General features: G+C 34.9%; 1 protein-coding gene across 4 annotated transcripts in view; it reads right to left on the bottom strand.

Moving 5' to 3' along the window:
• The window catches only part of LOC138695868 (metabotropic glutamate receptor 1-like), a 1,249,477-nt gene that overhangs the window by 468,083 nt on the left and 758,926 nt on the right, over window positions 1-22,468 (bottom strand). For all 4 annotated transcript variants that reach the window (XM_069820185.1, XM_069820186.1, XM_069820182.1 and 1 more), the window contains one exon: window positions 19,306-19,552. In XM_069820185.1, the coding sequence (XP_069676286.1) occupies window positions 19,306-19,552 (247 nt within the window). The remainder of the gene's footprint in view (window positions 1-19,305; window positions 19,553-22,468) is intronic.

Raw genomic sequence — 22,468 nt, forward strand, 5'->3', positions numbered from 1 at the left:
AACTCAGAAATTAAAAAAATTGTCCCTGACGATATCTGAAATAATCAAAAATACAGGGTGTTTCAGGAATACTTTGACAAACCTTGGGGAATGTTCCTCACGCCAAAACAAGAAAAAAAGTTCATATAAACATGTGTTCGAAAATCCTTAGTTTTTTAGTTATTAATGAAAGAACATAATGAAACATCTGTTAGATATTTTCAGCTTGGTAGCAAGTGTTGCAACTTTAATCAATTCAGAATTTGTAGAGCGACATGGTACCGACACTGCTTACCTTCAGTACGTGAGCGAGACAGAGAGCAATGTACAGGAAACTCCCCTTACTAGTATGAATGTCTTTGATTACACGATGTAATCACAATACCCACTTTGGTCGCCGCTGCTTTAGACCGTACCCGAAGACTGTAAAAATGACGGCACTTACACCCCTTACACTCTGTACGGGCTATTCCATCTCAAATCGACCGAAATATAGAGAAAATTGATCTTGCAATTTTTAAATACAATGAAACTTTTTCTGTCAGATGACAACTGTGATACAATGCTTTGTGCAAAGTTTGAGGCATCAGAACTTCATAGTGTTTAAATTAAAATATTTAAATTTATTGTATTTTCATAAAATTAGAAACTTTAAACTGTTGTGACTCCGAAACCCTTTCACCCAATGATCAAAATCATGGTTTATTTTGATGCTGAAAAATTAAAGTTTATATTGACGTGTAAACAGTTTTTCATACTTTTTTTATGGAAATGGAGAAATTTAGATTTTTCTTCATTAAGACGCCTTTGACCACGAAAAAATATTTTTAAAATATATGGTTAGATTCCGCATTGAAAGTACAAATAAACACATTATTTACTGGTGCTTCGTTGATAAGAAAGTATTGAAAATATCAAATAAAGAAAACAAATAGTACGCGCGTGAACTAACCAGCTGACTGTGAGGCGGGAGCTAGCCGAGACAAACAAGGTCAGGAGACAAACACGTGATGTTTCGTCTAGTAGCGCATAGCTGGGCTAGCTTTATCACAAGTTTTCATAAACACAGGAGTAAAATGACGCCCAACGCTCGCTTATCTTCAGCTCTCGGCCAGTGCGTGCGGTACTCCGCCGTTGAAGTCTAGGCGTGTGAAAATAATTTATTTAATACCCTCGAAACTTATTGCCGAGCCACTAAGCAAGCAATGCCGAATCCCTCTTAATAATGCAAGGTTTTTTCTCAATTTTTTACATTTTTACAAATGGGCAAAAAGCCTAAAAGTAAGTAAAATCAGATTATCTGTCTCTCTGTGTAAAATAAAAATAAGGATTAGTCTACTTCTTTACATAACCTACCAAATGTCAGCTTCAAAATGAGCTCACGTTCAATGTTCTGCAGTAAATGGTTCCAGAGTTCTGAGAGTTGAAAGAGGCTTGTTTTTATAAAATACGCTAAATTTGTCGCTCAATAATACGAAAACCGTTTGACTTTCGATAGTATATTGTTTTTTTAAATACACTGTCCTCAGCACCTTGTATAAATAGGGAAAAATTAGAGTATTAAAAAAATGCGAGGTTTTTTACTGATCGATTTCATATGAAGAGTCCACTGCAAGAATGTTGGCTGTCACTTTCTTGTCGAAAATGAACCAAGACTGTCAATGCATAGCTTAAGACATATAGAATGTACATAGAGAGTTATATCTCATTAACACTGATAGTCATTGTCCAGTAATGATCGGAAAATCACAGTTAAGCTTTGAGCGCTAAGCATTTCAAACTTTCAATTGCTTCTCCTGCAAAATGTATTCCAAATGACATCCATCATTCTTGCAGTGGACTCTTCATATTGAATAGCCCGTATAAACAATTATTTGACATATGAAATATTTACTGAAAGCATTGCGGGTGACAGATAAAATGAAGGGAAATGGGTAATGTTGAAGGAATGAAAGAGAAAAACCTAGAAAAGCACTTTTACTGAACCTACTTCGTCCATAACAAATTCCATCATGACCATGGCGGGTCAGTCTACCTATAGTCGATCTTGAGTATTAAAACAAGGATGTCAAGGTCAGAGCACGCGAAAGATGCTACGTGCTCCCAAGCGCTCTCGGGTTCCAACGAATTTGTTCTAGAAGCAGTAGCGGTGAACAAGAAGGGGTGAGCAAAATGAACTCTATTGGCCTACTACTGCAAGATGTATTACACTGCTCTTAAGTAATAGATAATGTGTTACACTCATACAAGAAAACAAGAAATAAAAGCATGTTTTGCAACATGTAACTCTCTAATAAATGCAATTAATTATAAAATAGTAGGATATAACAAATAATAAACATAGGTTCTCTTTAACTTAAGCAGTTTTACGTAATGAGGCCTATAATTAGCCTAATTATTGTTATTAACTGTTACATAATCATGTGCTACTTATATGAGCATCATCACACTTCTAGAAACAAATTTTAAATTCCTGACTTCTCGCGTAATTCAGAGGTGTTTTTTTCCTTCTATTTTTGCCGACACAAATCCAACTTGAGCTGGAGTACGTCAATATCTTTAAATCATCTATGGAACTTTTGACAGATATTTTTTAAAACAATACAGCATTTTACACTGTTGAACAGGAGGTCAATGACTGAAGGCGTTGAAATTATAAAAATTGTTCTGTGAGATCTGCGACATCCACAATGAAATCTTCATCTGAAAGCTTTTAACGATATCTGTCGACACAGATTAATTGATTCTTTCCTTGCGATCTCAAATTCAAAACGTTCAGATGCTCTAATAGATCCTTGAGAAAGTTACGCTCCTCGATCCATGTAGAGTCATAGTTCTGGACTGTCTCTGTTTTTCTATTATGAATTCTGATAAATATTCAAGTAATTCAAAATATCTGGACAGAACAATATCGTAATAATAAGAAACATCGTTAAACTGAGAACGAATTTACGCCATTAGCAGCACACACTTTTGTTTGTACTTTATTCTGTAAACATAAATATAATGCTATGAGGAAGAAGCTCTACAATATATCTTTACATACATTTACTACTATTTAATGTCAATAAAACAAACTAATTTGAATATTATATCATTCTGTAGAATAACTAATAATTTCAGGCGTTCGACACTGCTTGTCTTTATAACTAAATAATTTCCACAAACCAACCTCATCTTTCACGTACACAAGAAGTTAAGAGTCTAGTCAGCATGAAACTTCTTCATCAATGTGTAATGTACAACCCTTGTGTTCACCAGCGACTTATACAGGGACATCATTTTATTTTTATTTTTTCTTCAATTTTTATTGTACCTGTGTTTCTAAATGTACTTGACTCCCACCCCTTTCACTAATGTCCTTGCTAACGTCAGTCACACAAACTTACGGCCGCTGTTGCTAGCAGTGAAATAAACAGTACAGAGTACAGTGTGTTTCAGAAGTATGTTTCATTTTCTAAAGAAGAAAGAGCTTATATTATTGAAGTTTATTTTTACACAGGTACGATGTGTAGCATAACTGAATTTATCTGTGTGGACTAAGCACAAGTGAAGATTAGAGTTACCGAAAGTACGGTACCCTATAATATGGTACGGTACTTAACAGCTGGTTGTATGTATGAAGGACGATGATGGAACTGGAATTACAATATAACCGAATATGAACAACAGTTTTTCCTTTCCCCCCCCCCCCACAATTTTCTGATTATATCATTACGGAATATTTTCGTAGAAATGTCATTAATCTGCTAGATAAATTTAGAGCAACAGAGTGTACAGAAAGGAAAAAAAATGTAACATGGCCAACAAAGGTGACAGAAGATACTGTAGAAGATGCTAGAGAAAGGATGCAGCGAGGTCCTAATAAGTCCGTCAAGAAGTTAGCTGTAGAAATTGGGGTTTCTTACGGAAGTGCTCACAAAATTCTCAGGAATAAATTAGGTTAGTAATATGCTTAATAAAGTAGACATTACATAATGTATATAACCGCCTGAAGACTTGAGTTTGTGAAAAAAAATTGTTACTATTCTACTGTTTTTTGTTAAAATACTGTAAAGTAATGACCAAACTGAAAATCGTAATACTATATTTCCCTGTAACATAAATGGATACATTACTTTTCTCTCCTCCTATAGCTAGTAAAATGATTTGTTTACTTATTGCACTAGCAGCTCCAAACTCCTGTAATGGAAGGGGGGTAACAGTGTTTCCGAGTATAGCCAGGGTAATGTTAAAAATGTTAGTAAAAATAAAGTGATGTCCCTGTACCTGCGTGCCTTACGTCCTCTGATCAGCGCATACGGGCTGTGAGCACGTCTGCGCTCTCGCTGACATCACTGTATTAAAACGTAGATCTCCGAATACATTAGCTAGCGATAAGATCGTTCGATCTAGCTAAGGTAACCTGCCATCTATGAAAGCAAGAGAATATCGTCAAATAGAGTGATGAACCGCGTTTGAGTCAGCTACTGCCAAAGATCCTCCTCGTCCACTTCCGTATACAAATTGCGGGCCAGGACTTCCTATTTACCTTGCGGCGAGCGTCAATCAATCTCGAAGGGGAGGTGGAGTCGGAGCGTATTATTCAAGCCAGACAGCCAATAATTAGGGCGCTTCCCGAGAGCCTCGCTGCGAATATCAGAGCCTCACGAGGCTCCGCTGGCCGGCCTGTTAATGTTGGTCCCATTCCCGCCCAACTTTAATGAATCACGCAACGGATTTTAGCTCCACTGGTGCTGTAATTAACTCCGGACTTCGTTAATTAACTTGCTACACTGAAGATGACAACGTGGAAACAACCAGTCTCTTGGAAAGTTACTATTTCACATATTAAAGTCAGGTGTGTAATGTACGCAACGACAAAGGTGCAGTTTTAATGCTGCGTTAAATTCAAAGTCACGGGTTCGAATCCAATCTGTCAGGTGTTTCCAAAAATTTACTAAAGATTATTATTTTTTTGCTCCTACAAAATATATATCTGTTATGATAACAATTCTAGGTCGATTAATTAAAATGTGTCTGAGTGAAACGTACAGCAGAGTCCGTATAGGTCAGTTTCTGTCAGATGCGTTTCCAATTCACTGCGGGCTAAAGCAAGGAGATGCACTGTCACCTTTACTTTTTAACTTTGCTCTAGAGTATGCCATTAGGAAAGTCCAGGATAACAGAGAGGGTTTGGAATTGAACGAGTTACATCAGCTGCTTGTCTATGCGGATGACGTGAATATCTTAGGAGAAAATCCACAAACTATTAGGGAAAACACGGGAATTTTACTGGAAGTAAATCCCGAAAAGACAAAGTATATGATTATGTCTCGTGACGAGAATATTGTACGAAATGGAAATACAAAAATTGGAAATTTATCTTTTGAAGAGGTGGAGAAGTTCAAATATCTTGGAGCAACAGTAACAAATATAAATTATACTCGGGAGGAAATTAAACACAGAATAAATATGGGAAATGCCTGTTATTATTCGGTGGAGAAGCTTTTATCATCTAGTCTGCTGTCAAAAAATCTGAAAGTTAGAATTTATAAAACAGTTATATTACCGGTTGTTCTTTATGGTTGTGAAACTTGGACTCTCACTTTGAGAGAGAAACATAGGTTAAGGTGTTTGAGAATAAGGTACTTAAGAAAATATTTGGGGCTAAGAAGAATGAAGTTACAGGAGAATGGAGAAAGTTACACAACACAGAACTGCACGCATTGTATTCTTCACCTGACTAATTAGGAACATTAAATCCAGACGTTTGAGATGGGCAGGGCATGTAGCACGTATGGGCGAATCCAGAAATGCATATAGAGTGTTAGTTGGGAGGCCGGAGGGAAAAAGACCTTTAGAGAGACCGAGACGTAGATGAGAAGATAATTTTAAAATGGATTTGAGGGAGGTGGGATATGATGATAGAGACTGGATTAATCTTGCTCAGGATAGGGACCAATGGCGGGCTTATGTGAGGGCGGCAATGAACCTCCGGGTTCCTTAAAAGCCAGTAAGTAAGTATGGTAACAATTAATATTAGAGGAGAAAAATTCGCCCCGGCGCCGGGGATCGAACCAGGGTCCTTGGTTTTGGTTCTACGTACCAAGCGCTCTCACCATTGAGCTACGCCGAAATCCAACCCACACCACCGGATCGAACTCCCCTCCTCCAGTGTTTTTCCCTTTGTGGCCTGACTCCAAGTTGAGCATGTGTGTTGACATTTTATTAAGTCAAGTGGTGAGAGAGCTTGATATGTGGAACCAAGGATCCGGGTTCGTTTCAATTTACTTTTCAGTGGCTTGAAATTAGTGGTTTTTAAATTAAATTTACACGAAAACCGTCCATGGTATTGAAATACGCCAAAGGGATAAATGATTCCGTATTATATTTTTTATCGATATGGACAAAAATCACGATCTTGCACACAATAGTTACCGAATAAGAGGATGTTAAACATTTGGGGAAAAACACTTTTTACTGAGAAAACTATGGACTTTCCATCAATATGGTATTATACTTTTGTGCGAGATCGTGCATATTTGCTTGGTTTCCGCATAAAACCAATCCGCGGAAAGTGTAAAATTCCACATTTAGTATTCCCAACCTAACACACATAACAATTTCCCTCTTCTTACCGCTTAAGTGACGTATTGATTTTACTGCTTTATGCTTTTAACATATTATTTTTAGAGACGTTCAATATAGTAATAATTATAAATTGGAAACTTACCACTGCCATTTCGTCTAAATTGCGCTGTTAATTATTGTTTTTAAATATTTGCAAAAATTAAGTAAACTCTAAATCATTACATAACCTTACCGTTTGTTTTAAGTTCGCATTTACAGACTGGGGGGGGGGGGGAAGACAGACGTATATCACGGCCTGCTGGAGTGTAGTAAACACAGAAAACATTTCAAAGCAACAATGTTGAAGATAGTTATTTTTTGTTTTGCAAATTTGCCGTCATTGAACAGAAACCAAGATGGAGATTTCATTGCAACTAATTAGACATTCCTCTTTCAGGTATGTAATAAACGATCTTCGCACAAAATAATGTACGATACACGAGCGGTATGCTTTCTTTCAATTCTCGGAAATTAAAAAAGCTCAACTACGTTTCGCTTTTTCAATCTTTTCCTCGAACACGAAAACTTCAACATACCACTCTTGTAACGCATATTACTATTGTTACATACAAAATTAGTTATTTGCTCTGAAAATCTGCAGGATTATTTCACTTCCTCCCCGTATATTCTGCGAGGCTTTATATTTTCTAACTTCAGCAATAATAATACTCACATTCAGAGATGGATTGTAAAATAGTAGCAGAGAAGAAAAAATTAAAGGTAGAAAGTTTTATGAAATGGGAGACGATACAGTCAATTTGCATAAAATAGCCCGTTTTCGTTAGACATTCAACTTTACACTCCCGATATTCTACCATTTTCCTTCAATTTAGAAATTAAAAATTTTAATTGCTTGGAATATCAACAAATTTCCTATTCCTTTCTTAATCATGCAAAGAGAGGACTAGAACACAAAATTACTAATGTCTATTTGATAATTCCGAAAGATTTCTCCACACCCAACCATTAGAACATTTGAGAAACTCTGTTGTTTCACAGGCTGTATCATCAATAGAGACCGAGTCTGAGAATTAGAACTAAAACTGGGAGCTAATTTACCAGAAACCGCCCTTTCTCTATTTTAAATTCATCTTGACATTACTTAGAGTCGAACATGAGTCTCCTATGTAGAAATACAACGCTCTAGCTGATAGAATAAGATACTGCATTTCGCATTTCATTCATTATACTAGAAAGGCGAGGCGAAGTCACAAAGTTAGTTAAGTTGGTTTCGTAATGCTCTCTCTCTCGCTCTCTCTCTCTCTCTCTCTCTCTCTCGTATTTTGCAGCTTTGAACATCAGACACTACTTCATGTGTCAAATTTAAGACTCCGTACAAGACGTGCTACGTCTCCACTCAGCTGCAAGCTTGGAAGTCTCTCTCATTATTATTTGTGTTACGTCGTGTTTCTGCTCTCCCCTGTTCCTGTCAGTTGCACAACGGAATAAAAGAGAATACCTGCAATATGCGCGAAATTATGTATCGTAGAAAAGAGCAAAAATAAAATGCGGTCAGAAAGTCAGTACAGGGTAGAAACGATATGGGTGTTCTACAGGGACATCACTTTATTTTTACCAACATTTTTAACAGTAACTTGGCTATACTCGGAAACATGTTACCCCATTCCATTACAGGAGTTTTGTGTTACTAGTGCAATATGTAAACAAATCATTTTTACTCTTTTCGCTGTAAGAAAAATCCTAATGTAAACACAAGCACGTTGCTGTCATACCCGTGATTGGCTCCCAGTTGAAACACTCACATGACGCAGGAAAATATAGTCCGTATTTGGAAACTATCATCTGGTATTATTTGAAAATAAAAAATTGAATTATAATTGTTAAATACGATGAAACATATAACTTCACTCATATGTAAAAGAAAGCTACTTCTATATTTTGTTATGTACTATGAACGCGGATGAATACAAACAGTAATACCGAGGTAGTCTGTTCTTGTAACAAGCTGGCGTCACTTGAGCTCGTAGTTGTTCACGTAAGCACGTGGTACTGAAGTATGGCTTCAGCATCCTGGGTGTGTGTGGTTATTAAACATAAGAGTGGAAACCCTCTCAAAAGCGGAGAAAAACAAATAGTCTTAAATGTATATAATAAGTTAAGTGAGTTTTAATTACAGTAATTATAAAGTAAATGTTTTCTAAGCAAACGAATGCATAGTAGTGAGGTTAGGCCTACTTGACGAGTAACGGGAAATGTTTAACATGAAACAGAATGTGCAACAGTAGGCGGGAACACGTACTGAGAATCTATGGCGCCGAACAGTGGCCAATGAAGCCTCACTTTAGTCACGTGCTATTGTTTATATTAGAATTTTTCTTACAGCGAAAAAATTATAGCTATAGGAGGAGAGAAAAGTAGTGTATCCATTTATATTACAGGGAAATACATTATTACGATTTTCAGTTTATTTATTACTTTTACGGTATTTTATCAAAATACAGTAGAGTAGTAATAGTTGTTTTCACAAACTCAATCTTCAGGCGATTGTATTCATTATATAACGGCTACTTTATTCAGCATATTACCGTACTTTCGGTAACTCTAATCTTTACTTCTGCTCAGTCCACACAGATAAAGTTATTCAGTCATGCTACACACAGTACCTGTGTGAAATAAGCAGGACCAGGTGTTTATGGAGATCGCGAAAATAACGACGTAAAAGATATACAATAGATTTTTACTAATATTTACGAATTAAGTGATTCTGATTAATAATATGCGGATAAAACAATCACGACAAATCGCGAAATAGAGTTTTAATAGCGAAGTATGAACACATTCACGAATTATTATTATTATTATTATTATTATTATTATTATTATTATTATTATTATTATTATAATTGTGTCGTTTTATAGCGAATTTCATATTCTGAGTTCTTTTTTCGGACTTTTTCTCATTGAAGTTGTTATAATATCCAAGTAGGCTACATTACATAGTATTCCAGGTGTTCTGATTACATTAGTGAACTCAAAAGACGGAGGATTCAACATTTCACTAATAATTTGAAAGCGTTAACTTGAGAGCTGCAAGTTTTTTTCGTTTCTAATGAATATACAGCACCTTTACCAGAACCCAACGAAACTTTAATGTTAATTATTTCAAAAGTAATATTCATGCTGAGTTAATACTCCAATTTCAAAATAATTGTATTTTCCAAAATTTCCATTAATATCCGCCAAGACTACAAATCAATCTCCATCAATCTCTGCCGCACCAATATTAAAAAACAGAAATGATAAAATTAATCTTCATAAATACCTGCCCCTGGAAATAAGCTTCAACATATAGGCTCTTTCTTGTATAGAAAACGCAACCATATTTCTGAAACACACTATACTCTGTACTGTTTACTTCACTGCTAGCAGACTTCGAATGCAACAGCGGCCGTAAATTTGTGTGGCTGACGGGAGCAAGGATATTAGGGATGGGAGTTAAGTACATTCAGAAACGCAGGTACAATAAAAATGCAAGTAAAAATAAAGTGATATCCCGGTACAATTAGGGGACAGTTTCATATCTCAGCTCCGTAGAATTGTTTACTGTGCCGGCAGAGAAATTGGAATCAATTTCCCATAAAGAAGGTCTACACACTTTCAGTTTCGCCTGAATTGTCTTGGAAAATTATTGCAAAATATGAAGGAAAACATATATATATATATATATATATATATATATATATATATATATATATATATATTTCATTTCATTTAGTGTTCTGCCCAAGGGCAGGTCGTTCACTGCAAACCCAGCTTTCTCCAGTCTTCCTTGCCTTCCTCTTTGATTCGTCATATGATCAATATATCTTAATGGCGTCTATCATCTGATATCTTCTTAGTCCCCGAACTCTTCTCCCGTTCACCATTCCTTCCAGTCTATCCTCCAGTAGCCAGTTTCTTCTCAGCCAATGACCCAACCAATACCTTTTTCTCTACCTAATCAGTTTCAGCATCATTTTTTTTTCACTCGCTCTTTCCAACACAGATTCATTTCTTATTCTGTGTGTTCACTTATGCTCAATACAATGCCACATACTGATATTGCAAGTTATCTTGAACCTTCTGAGCGGGGTCAGGGGGGCAGAGGGAAGGAAGCGCTTAACGTGGGTGGAGCCAACTGAGTTGTTTGCGCATGCTCCGCAGCATAATCTCTTGTCAAGGAACATAGAGCTATTTCCTTCACTGCGTACCAGTAGTGTTACCATGGAGCAGCAACCACAGGGTAGTAATTACGGTGAAATCACACCACCGCGGAGAAAAAGTAACGCTGTTATCCATAGCCGAGAAAGAGAAATTATCGCAAATATAACAAAATTAAGCATTGCGAGGAGGAAAAATTAAACAAATATTTGCTGGAACCTCTTGCTAAGGAATATGAGAGAGCGGCTAAATACTCTGGCAAAAGTATTAGTTCCGTGAAGAGAATTAAAAATAATATTGAATTACAACCGAATGAACCTCACACTACTCCGGGAAAGAATAGGTATGTAATGTTTAGAAATTATTGCTATAATAGTTATGTACAATAGTGTGTGTATTGAGAGCGACATAATGAATTACTGTTGCAAGTTATTATTTTCTTATAGTTCTACTAAACATATTATTTCATTCCAGAATTAGACTTGTGTAAAGTTGAAGTGGACGACTTCGATCAACATGTCATTCGGGATACAATCGAAGAATTCTATCGTGTTCAGAAAGTAGTACCTACGATTAAGAAGATAATTCCGAATGGATGATGCCATTGGCGAAATAATTAATTTTGGAACAAGCGATGATGGCAGCAATGATAGGGATATGGATTGTGTATAATTGTAAATTAATGTAAATTCAAATAATAAGCCTGTAAAATATTGTTATAAGAATATGTACATATTAGCTGAAGGTGTAAGTCATGCAGGCCTATATAATGTATAGAAGTAGCAGTAGTAACTCCTCCATTTCCGGTCCTCAGCCCGGATGAGAGAGGAGTGTACACACGATTATATTTAAATACTTACTTATAACAGGTTAATTAAAGCTTGCTACGAAACTATGTTCTCCTCTCAAAACCGGAGTATCGAGAGAAGATGATGTCTGTATTGAACCAAGTTCTTTTACAGTAGAGAGCCGTAAGGTAAAAGAACCAACGTTTTCTGTAAAGAGTCACGTTACCCGAGGGAGGGGCATCCTTGCCGTGCCGTTACGTTGATGAGTACACGCCGTACCGAGCAGTTCCAAAGACAGACTTAGGGGATGTAAGGTTCAAGATAACTTGCAATGACAGTACAAAGCACTTCACTAGTCTCTTCCTTAGTTCTTTCTCCAGAGGTCCGCAGAAGATGTTACTTTTTCTATTGAAAGCTTCCTTGGCCACTGCTATCCTTCCTTTGACTTCCTGTCAGCAGCTCATGTTACTGCTTATAGTACACCCCAAGTATTTGAAGCTGTCCGCTTGGTCTACTGCAGGTATGCTCAAAATTGTAAAATCCCCGATTACACGGATGATGCTGCACTGCATAACACACACAGTGTACGGACTGGGCTCTGCAACTACATTGCAGCACCGCCTGTGGAATCGCTCTCATACTCTTACAAATATGGATGGATAATAAACTGAATTTGAAAAAGGAAAGAATATACACTGTAATATTCAGTTATTACATTGTGTATTATATTTAACTAGTGGCTTGTGCAGCAAATACTGCTGCAAACTAAGTTCATTAGACGTTCAAATAAAAATTTTTCAGATTTATTTTCAATGAAGAATACTTTTCTTATTGATAGTTATTTGCTTCCATAATAATGAAACATACTCCCTCTGAATGGATTTTTTTAGGCCAAATACTTTTTCTTGAACCTATCCAACTTCAGTTTTTGAGTTTCAACGCGAAAACGCAAGTATCAATGTCAGGACGATAGCAGTAGCCATTTCAGGTCATTTTGGATTGTAGGCAAAAGTTAAAAAAAATGCCAGGTTTGCTAAACTTTCGAACAATAGCATTTTCGTATAGCTACTGCATGTAGAACTTGAAATGTAGACGGTAAAATCATTTTATCCTACTTAGAGATCTTGCTGAAATGATCTGGAGACTACAAAAATTTCTAGGCCTCTTATTTTATCAGTAAGTAATACCTTTTGATCTTTCCTTAGGAACTGTAATTTTTGCGCTCTCTCGAGCAATACTGAAGACAATGACACATATCAATATCTTCACTACACCGCCATTAAGTATATGAAAAAGACCCAATCCCACTGGGTTAATAAGTATAAAAATATTTGATTTTTAATAACAATATTATTATCTTACTTAAGTTTTGTAGTTATATATAGCAGCCACTCAGTAAATTATAGAAATGAAGATCTAAATTAAAATATTCTCTACATTTACTTACATAACCACAAAACGTTTCACTTTCATGTCATCAATATAGCATCAAAATTATGTACAATTAGTGAAAAATAGATGCATCATGATATTAACTACAATAATATTTAATTTATAATGGTAATAATGTCATCAAACCACCTCAAGTTTCGTAGATTTGAATATCCAATACACAGCTGTACTCAGAAAATTATACACTACAGAATCAGTTTTTAATAACAAATTGAATTGAGCTCTAAATATGTCGGCAATCCTGCAGGTCATGACCTTCGTGAATAGCCTATTGTTTATTGTAGTGTGTGTTTTGTTCTGAAATTCAATCAAGTCGGCCGTGAATGCAATTAATTAGTTCTCAAAACTGACGAAAGATGGATTTTGGAAAAAAGGAAAATGATGTAGGAAAATTGACATTTCACTGAAAACTACTACTTTTCCGAAAAACTTTGGGTTCCAAGCTTCAAAATGAGGGGTCATTTATTAAAATCCGTTCAGCCGTTTTCCCGTAATTTCCATTACCAGTTCAAATTATATATATATATATATATATATATATATATATAGTTCTGATATTATTATATCATAGATAATGTTATTTTCATATTCCACCATACATTGCGGTCTGTTCAACATATGGATTCTTTTCTGCAAGTAATCGGAAATCTATTTCCAACGAATTTACTGTAATGCGCAGCTGGCTCGAAAGATGCTCCTCTGTTAATCGGAATCTATGTTTGGATTTAGCAACTTTCATTCTCTAAAATCATTCTTCGTACACGTATGTCGAGGCAAAGGTAGCTAACATAGTGATAGAGAATATGCTCATCTTGGGATATTTAGTTTTGTTAATTTTTTAATACTTCTATGCTTGTCAAGTCATATTCTCTGCATTTAGTTCTGAATTCTACATCACTTTGTAAATCAATTAACTAGTCCTGGAACTGCACTCTCACGGATTGTACTAAATTTACTATTAAAGGATTAACAAAAAGATTAATATCACTTTCTATACCTCTAAAATCACTAAATCTATGTTCTGTGAATTCAAATTTGAGTTGTTCCAGTACAGAGATATAATTATCTATATTTTGTTCAGGTACCATACATCTCTTTACAAGTTCACCATCCATGAAGGGTTTTAGTGCCTTAGCTAATTCCCACCACACTACATAACTTGCTCCTAAACACAGACTGTAAATTCTTCGACTTTCTTCAATGTTTGGCCTTTCATTAAGTGCTTTCAATTCTTGAAACTGTAATGCCTCTGAAAAATTATTTTATCATAACATGTATTTTTGTTGGAATAAAATCACCACAATAATAATAATAATAATAATAATAATAATAATAATAATAATAATAATAATAATAATTGTAATAGACCTAACAATAGTAATAGACCTATTCCTGACAGTACCTTACAACATAGCAAACACTTTACCGAACGCAAAACAATTAATAGTCTTCCTCCCACACTGTACGGAATGATCGTTTGCTTACAGAAGGTTTTGACTGTGTCATTGTCCCGCACTGTTCGTACGTTACTAAGTACTTGAATTGCCTTCCGCAGTCATCCGTCGAGCTTCGAAGGAGGAACAGCACGCTCTACACTCGAAGGTTGTGATTACAGAACGTAAACGGGAGTCAGAGAATGAGCATACCTGGTCTACTGCCTCATTTAGAATTCGCAAGTTTATCATCTGTATTTTTCTTCCTATGACCATGCTCTTCGTCTTATTTGCGTTTATCTTCATCCCAAACTGCTCACAGCTGTCATTTAACTCCAGTAGCATATCCTTTAGTATACTGGGTGTTCATTTCAAAGTGTGTCATGACGTCACTGTTGTTGGGTCACCGATTTGAAGCGAGTTTCAGCTTATATGTTAGAGAAGTTGCCTATTATTTAAGGCGTTCCTCAATCTGAACTTGAGAACATGTACGGTATAACTTGAACGTCGTAGCAACAGATGGCGGTCTGTACGGTCTGCGTGCTACCATAACCTCTTTCGAACTGTGTTTTGCGCCGGCAAGTCGTACGCAGGGTATTTGTTATCATCGGTTGCGTACGGTAACATTCCTCAACACAAATCAAATGCTCCGTGTCCATGTTGACCGTCGAAGTTAATGTCAACAAATACGTAAGTAATCGTCTTAACCCTCTCCCCATATCCCGACAGTACGTATTTCCAAACAGTTCACGTTCCTGCCACTACCGGCATTACCGTACGTATCGGCACGTACTCTTCAGAATGAACGCCGTACTTGCTAGCCAACTTCTCTGCCTCTTAGATTATACACCTGAGCTGCGGAAGTGTAGGAAGATTGAATTCTCTAGGCTCATCAGCTAGCCACACGACGGCATACAGCGAGCCAAGACACATTTTGAACTGAACACCCAGTATATATATATATATATATATATATATATATATATATATAATTTATCATTAGCATCAATGTCCCTCATATGGCTTGTTGAAGATACAATGATTTATTTTACCAAATGTCATGTTATTTTTCTGAAGTAAACGTATGTTTACTTCAATGCATGTATAACAATTAATATTTCGGAATATGTAGTTTATTGCTTTCAAGTGTTAAAATTAGGTTATCTTGTTGCCTAGTTTCAGCCTATTGTGGGCTATCTTCAGAACTAGGTGGTCTTGGTTTTCGCGTCTTCTGTTTGCGTTTCTTGTGGGGTGTGTTTGTGTAGAGTAATGTGGAGTCAAAAAGTGTCTGTGTTCTGAAATTGAGTTGTGTGTTGAGGATTTCGTGTGGGTGTGTTTTTGCGTGCCTATATATTTCATATTGTTCTAGTGTGTTTAGTTTTTGGTTTTTCGGTTGAATATGTAGAATTTCCATGTCTGTGTTTATGTTGCTATAGGTGTGGTGGGCATTTGTGACGTGTTCTGCATGGAAGTGTTACGTAATTTTGTTATGGCTGTGATGTGTTCTTTGTAACGTGTTTGAAATGATCCGCCTGTCTTTCACATGTAGAAGTTGTTGTAAGTGTTGCATTCTATTACTCTACGAAAGCATCTCAACACACAAACAACATAAACAAACAAATACAATCACACAGGCGTATAGAAACCAGGACTTGCTTGGAATAAGTTTTATTCATGGATAGAACCATTAGCCATAGGACAAGATCTAAAATGCTACAAGCATACGTCATTCCAACAGTGCTATAAGGACGCCAGTCATGGGCGTTTTCGACACACCGAACCAGCTTGATCCAGGTGTGTCAGCGCAGGATGGAGAGGAAGATACTGGGCGTAAGGATGACAGGCAGGATCCGAAATGAGTAGCTGAGGAAAAGAAACGGGTATTACTATAGAGTAGATATAAGCTAGTTAAAAAGACTAATGCTGGGTTTGCAAGAAAACAGACCTATAAATAATGTATTCCTCCATTAGTTAGTGGACCTTTAAAGTTGGTGGATTGTCGGGTTGCAGAAGAGGAATTTAACGGGCAACTAGTTATTGGGTCGTTAACCAAGCATCTTTGGATTTCACAAGTCACGTAATAGTACGTGAATGAATAAAAAGTGAACATCGGCTGCTAGACTGATGTGAGACATTGCTTTTATTGTTGTCAAAATTTGCAATAAATATAGACTAATACGAACCAGAAAGAAATCAGGAACAGAAGTTTCAGTGAGAAAGAAAAAAAAATGCCTATTTGTTATTAGAAATACCGCACGAGTGCATTAATTTTATAGAAAATAAAAAGACAGGCTACAGAGCCTATAACCTCGTCTTCAGACGATGAATTAGAGTCTGTAATAAAGAATAACTTCGCTATTCGAAGAATTAATGAATAAATAAATAAGTAAATAAATAATAAATCAAATTACCGTATATCGATGGCTAAGAAGAGATACCTCTGTCTACAAAAATGGTAATTTAGTTTACATTATTATTAGCTTATTGTAGCTCAGTTTGTAGAGCAGTTGGCTACGGACTGGAAGGTCCGGTGTTCGATACCGAGTGGTAACGGGATTTTTCTCATTGCCAAACTTTCAGAACGGCCCCGAGGTTCTCTCAGCCTCCTATAAAATTGAGTACCGGGTCTTTCCCGGGGGTAAAAGGCGGTCAGAGCGTGGTGCCGACCACACCACCTCATTCTAGTGCCGAGGTCATGGAAAGCATGGGGCTCTACCTCCATGCCCCCCCAAGTGCCTTCATGGCATGTGACGGGGATACCTTTACCTTTTATTATTATTATTATTATTATTATTATTATTATTATTATTATTATTATTATTATTATTATTATTATTATTATTATTATTTAGATTAACTAATTTATTATTGTGTTCATAAATTGGACAGTGTACTACTTGTGTACTCGTAATATTTTGTTCTCGAAACATATATAAAAAGTTTGTCTATTTTAAGAAATTAATTTCTAACATAGTTTTTTTTTATTTACCTGCAAATGTACAGATACTTTTTAGCCATCGATATGCATTATTATTTTAATATGTATATAGACCTATTATACAAAATATCGCATGCCTGAATCTCATACAGGTAACATTATGATAAATTAAAATATATAAATTACTCAACAATACACAGAATGTACTTAAGATGGCTGGAATAAATATTATTATAGGAGGGAAATCAGATCTCTAAGTTAGTGAATCCTTTAACGGACCAATAACACCAAAGATGTTTCTTGCAACGCGTCTTTCGAACGTATTGTTCCGTTAGCGGCTAACGAAGGAATAAATGCGTTCTTGCAACCCACCATAAGTGTAAAGGTATAAAGACGCAGTAAATGGATGGTAGCTCACAGGGATTGATTCATCCGGTGAGACGTTTTTCGAGTTAGCCCTACCAGGAGGTAGGAGGTACTTACCCTAAAGGGATTCTATGGGCTTATCTTATCTTATCTAAATGTATCATTATGAATATTATTTCTTTATGTAGATCGATTAGCAGTCAATTTTGACATAATTCGTATTCTTATTCGGTATTTAAGTGGGTTTGTTTTATCACCACACCAAATTACCTTGTTATTCTTTATTGCATTTACAGATTAATACTATTACTACCTGATAATAATAATAATAATAAAAGACCTTATGTGCGTTATGCAGACACATAACAGACCAGATGGCATCTGGAGGACGAATTTCCATACTTCCGCGCATGCGTCCTTAGTGGAACGAGTTCCTGTCTTTAGCAGCAGCTGGGCTGTAGGGGAGAAGTGGGTACAGTGAGACAGGGAGAACAGTGAGACATTTTTTATTAGATGGTAAATTGTGATGTTGAAATGTTGGTAACAGTGGAGTTGTATGTTGCATGAGTAAAGTAACGGTATTTTCATACTCTATTTGATTCTAGTTATAAAGGTGAGTGATGAAAAAATAATTCGTAATTTTTCACTCTAGAAGTAAAATTTTGGCTTGTGTTTAATGAAGGTTATATTGGATATACAAATGAAATATAAATATGAATGTTTTGTTACCTAATACTATGGTATTTGACGTTATGTTTGGCAAAGTTTCGTCTTTCTTGTTCTGATTTTGAAGTGATGGCGCCATTTTTAAAAGAACTATGCGTAATGGGAACATTGAGACATGCCATTGAAGGGTACACTGAGGAGTCTCATTGTTCCCATGTACCAATGATTTGCAAAAACAAACTGTAACTATATTACATTTACCGGTAACTAACATTAAAAATGAACATACTAGTAACCAATTTAGGAACTATAGCTTAAAATAATGGATACATTACATTTTAATGGTTTCTTAAATAAAAAATTACTCACAAAATTTAAGAAGACAAAATCAAAAAAAATAATAAAGAATTAAATTAAATTAAATTTCAACAGAAATTCATTTTATTTTTTTTCGCAAAATTTTGAAAAGTCATGGAAAATTCACTTTTCCAAATGTTCCAGATGTTTCAATGTTTTCGAAGTCAGACATCAAAATGATTCTAAATAAGTCTACAGAACATGTCAAGATAAAGAGACAGCAAGCTTTATTTTCTTTTGAAATAAATGTAAATCATTTCAATGTCCGTTAATAGACACTGTCGTGTCTCACTGTACCCTCCTGAATGGGAACAGTGAGACATTTGCTTTTTTTTTTGACAAACACGCATTGTATATTATGCATTATGTTAATGTATTATTGTACCTCATGTTTTAATGTATATTTCTATTGTACTTGACTTTAAAAATACTTGAAATTTCACTTGCATACATATGTCTTAATATTTTGTGTCTCTCTGTACCTACTACTCCCCTAGTGACAAGGCTGCCCTCTCGACTCCTCCCTCTTTAATGAAAAGTGACGTTGTCCTACCTGCCGAGGAAGAGGAACCGTCCGGTGAGGTTGAGGCGCTTGGTGGCCGCCAGCAGCCCCCGCACCGTCATGCCCTCGCAGAAGCACACCACGACGCGCGCGTTCTGGTCCTCGTTCAGCTTGAGGATCACCGAGTCGAACATGTCGTCCTCCGCGTTGCTGAGCACGGAGTCTTCTTTGGCTATGCACACGTTGGCCTTCTCCGCCAGCTCGCGGAACGCCTGGATGCCGCTCTGGCCGTAGTTTTCTGCAACAATGGAGAAACTTTTCAGAATTGCTTCGGAATAATAATAATGATAATAATAATAATAATAATAATAATAATAATGAAATTTTTGTTAGGAATTTTCCACCCATGGCGACGCTGAAATAACCTCGACAGTTGCGAATGTCGTTAAATAAAACATAATTTAAATAATGATAATAATAATAATAATAATAATAATAATAATAATAATAATAATAACATTTTTGTTAGGAATATTTCACCCATGGCGACGCTGAAATAACCTCGACAGTTGCGAATGTCGTTAAATAAAACATAATTTAAATAATAATAATAATAATAATAATAATAATAATAATAATAATAACAACAACAATAATATTCTTGTTAGGAATATTCCACCCATGGCGACCCTGATATAACATCGGCAGTTGCGAGCGTCATTAAATAAAACACAATTTAAATAATAATAATAATAATAATAATAATAATAACAATAATAATAATAACAATAATAATAACAATAATAATAATAATAATAATAATAATAATAATAATAATAATAATAACATTTTTGTTAGGAATATTCCACCCATGGAGACGCTGATATAACCTCGGCAGTTGCGAGCGTCATTAAATAAAACACAATTTAAATAATAATAATAATAATAATAATAATAATAATAATAATAATAATAATAATAATAACAATAATAACATTTTATTAGAAACTTTCTTCCCATGGCGACCCTGATATAACCTCGGCAGTTGCGAGCGTCATTAAATAATAATAATATAATAATGATAATAATAATAATAATATTAATAATAATAACAATAATAACATTTTTGTTAGGAATATTCCACCCATGGCGACCCTGATATAACCTCGGCAGTTGCGAGCGTCATTAAATAAAACACAATTTAAGTAATAATAATAATATTAATAATAATAATAATAATAATAATAATAATAATAATAATAATAACATTTTTGTTAGGAATATTCCACCCATGGCGACGCTGATATAACATCGGCAGTTACGAGTGTCCTTAAATAAATCACAATTTAAATAATAATAATAATAATAATAATAATAATAATAATAATAATAATAATAACATTTTTGTTAGGAATATTCCACCCATGGCGACGCTGATATAACATCGGCAGTTACGAGTGTCCTTAAATAAATCACAATTTAAATAATAATAATAATAATAATAATAATAATAATAATAATAATAATAATAATAACATTTTTGTTAGGAATATTCCACCCATGGCGACGCTGATATAACATCGGCAGTTACGAGTGTCCTTAAATAAATCACAATTTAAATAATAATAATAATAATAATAATAATAATAATAATAATAATAATAATAATAATAATAATAATAATCAGTACTGATTAGACCACAAGGTGTTCTCGTGACAAAGAAGTTGTATTGTGTCACTCAAAATTTATCTAGATATCTCTCTGCCCCTTCGTAGTCAGAAAGCTGCAAGACTCCAATTTAGATCATGATCTTCTCATTTTTCATATTTCTTTCACATAAATTAGGTTTCATAGACGAACATTTTCGTACACTCTGACTGGAATCCTGATATACGTTTACGTGCATGAAACAGTTGATTTAGTGAACGAATTTCCATGTTTCAATTCCTTTCCGTTTCTATTCAGTTAACGTCGAAGTTACTGAATAGTGTGTTATTTAACCGTTTTATACAATTTTATAAAAGTTAAACATCAACCTCTGAATGCAGTGCAGGAGTGTCTAATGCTCTTTGATTTCTATATCTATACTAATAATAAATCTGTAGCCGAAATTTTTCTGGTAATTTTCGATTTTCCAAAAATAATTGGTCCTAACATATATAATTAACCACCCTGAAACCGAAAATCGCATTTTTGAAATTTTTGTTTGTATGTCTGTCTGTATGTTTGTTACCTTTTCACGCGATAATGGCTGAACCGATTTATATGAAAATTGGAATATAAATTAAGTTCGTTGTAACTTAGATTTTAGGCTATATGGCATTCAAAATACTTTATTTAAAAGGGGGGTTATAAGGGGGTCTGAATTAAATAAATCGAAATATCTCGCTTATTATTGATTTTTGTGAAAAATGTTACATAACAAAAGTTTCTTCAAAAATGAATTCCGATAAGGTTTATTGTTTACAAAATTTTGATAGGACTGATATTTAATGAGATACATGTGTTTTAAAATTAAAATAACGCCATCTAAGACGGTGCAATGAATTAAGAACAAATGACTTCGTCTATAAGGGGCCTTGGATAACAACAATCGAAACAGGGGCCTTGGACATCAACAATCGAAAGCTATTAAATACTGCCTACAGAAAATGTTTCTGTATTTGTATGAAGTAATATCAGAAGCTAAATTAACCGATTTGTATAATTAATTATTATTTCACCATTGGAAAGTGTAGTTTCTCTAGATGGACATAATGCTATAATGTTATTACAGTAACGTCTGAATAAATCGAGGACAGGTAAGATTAAAATAGCTTCTTATGCACAGAAAATTTGATAGGCTATTTTGTACATTTGTTTCCTGTATTTCTTAAAATAATATTTATGTACACTCATTTTAATCTCAGAGAATTAACGAACAACGAGAGTGTATTGATTTAGTATGCAGTAATAGTACGTTAGCTTAGCAATCCATTATTTTATAATTCAAATTTTAACTATGCTCAATTGAATCGTGTTAAAATACATAAAATATATATGCAATAAATGCAATGCAAAAAAAATTGGGTAATGAGCGAAGCAGATTATCTTGCGCTGTTGTAAAAGTTGTTCCCTGGATCAAACGTCCTATTTCAATTATGTAATTACTTTATATTTATTTCTAACAGGTGCAGCGGAGCGCACGGGTACGGCTAGTTTATAATATATTAC

Source organism: Periplaneta americana, chromosome 3 (genome assembly GCF_040183065.1).
Source record: "Periplaneta americana isolate PAMFEO1 chromosome 3, P.americana_PAMFEO1_priV1, whole genome shotgun sequence".
NCBI lineage: Eukaryota > Metazoa > Arthropoda > Insecta > Blattodea > Blattidae > Periplaneta > Periplaneta americana.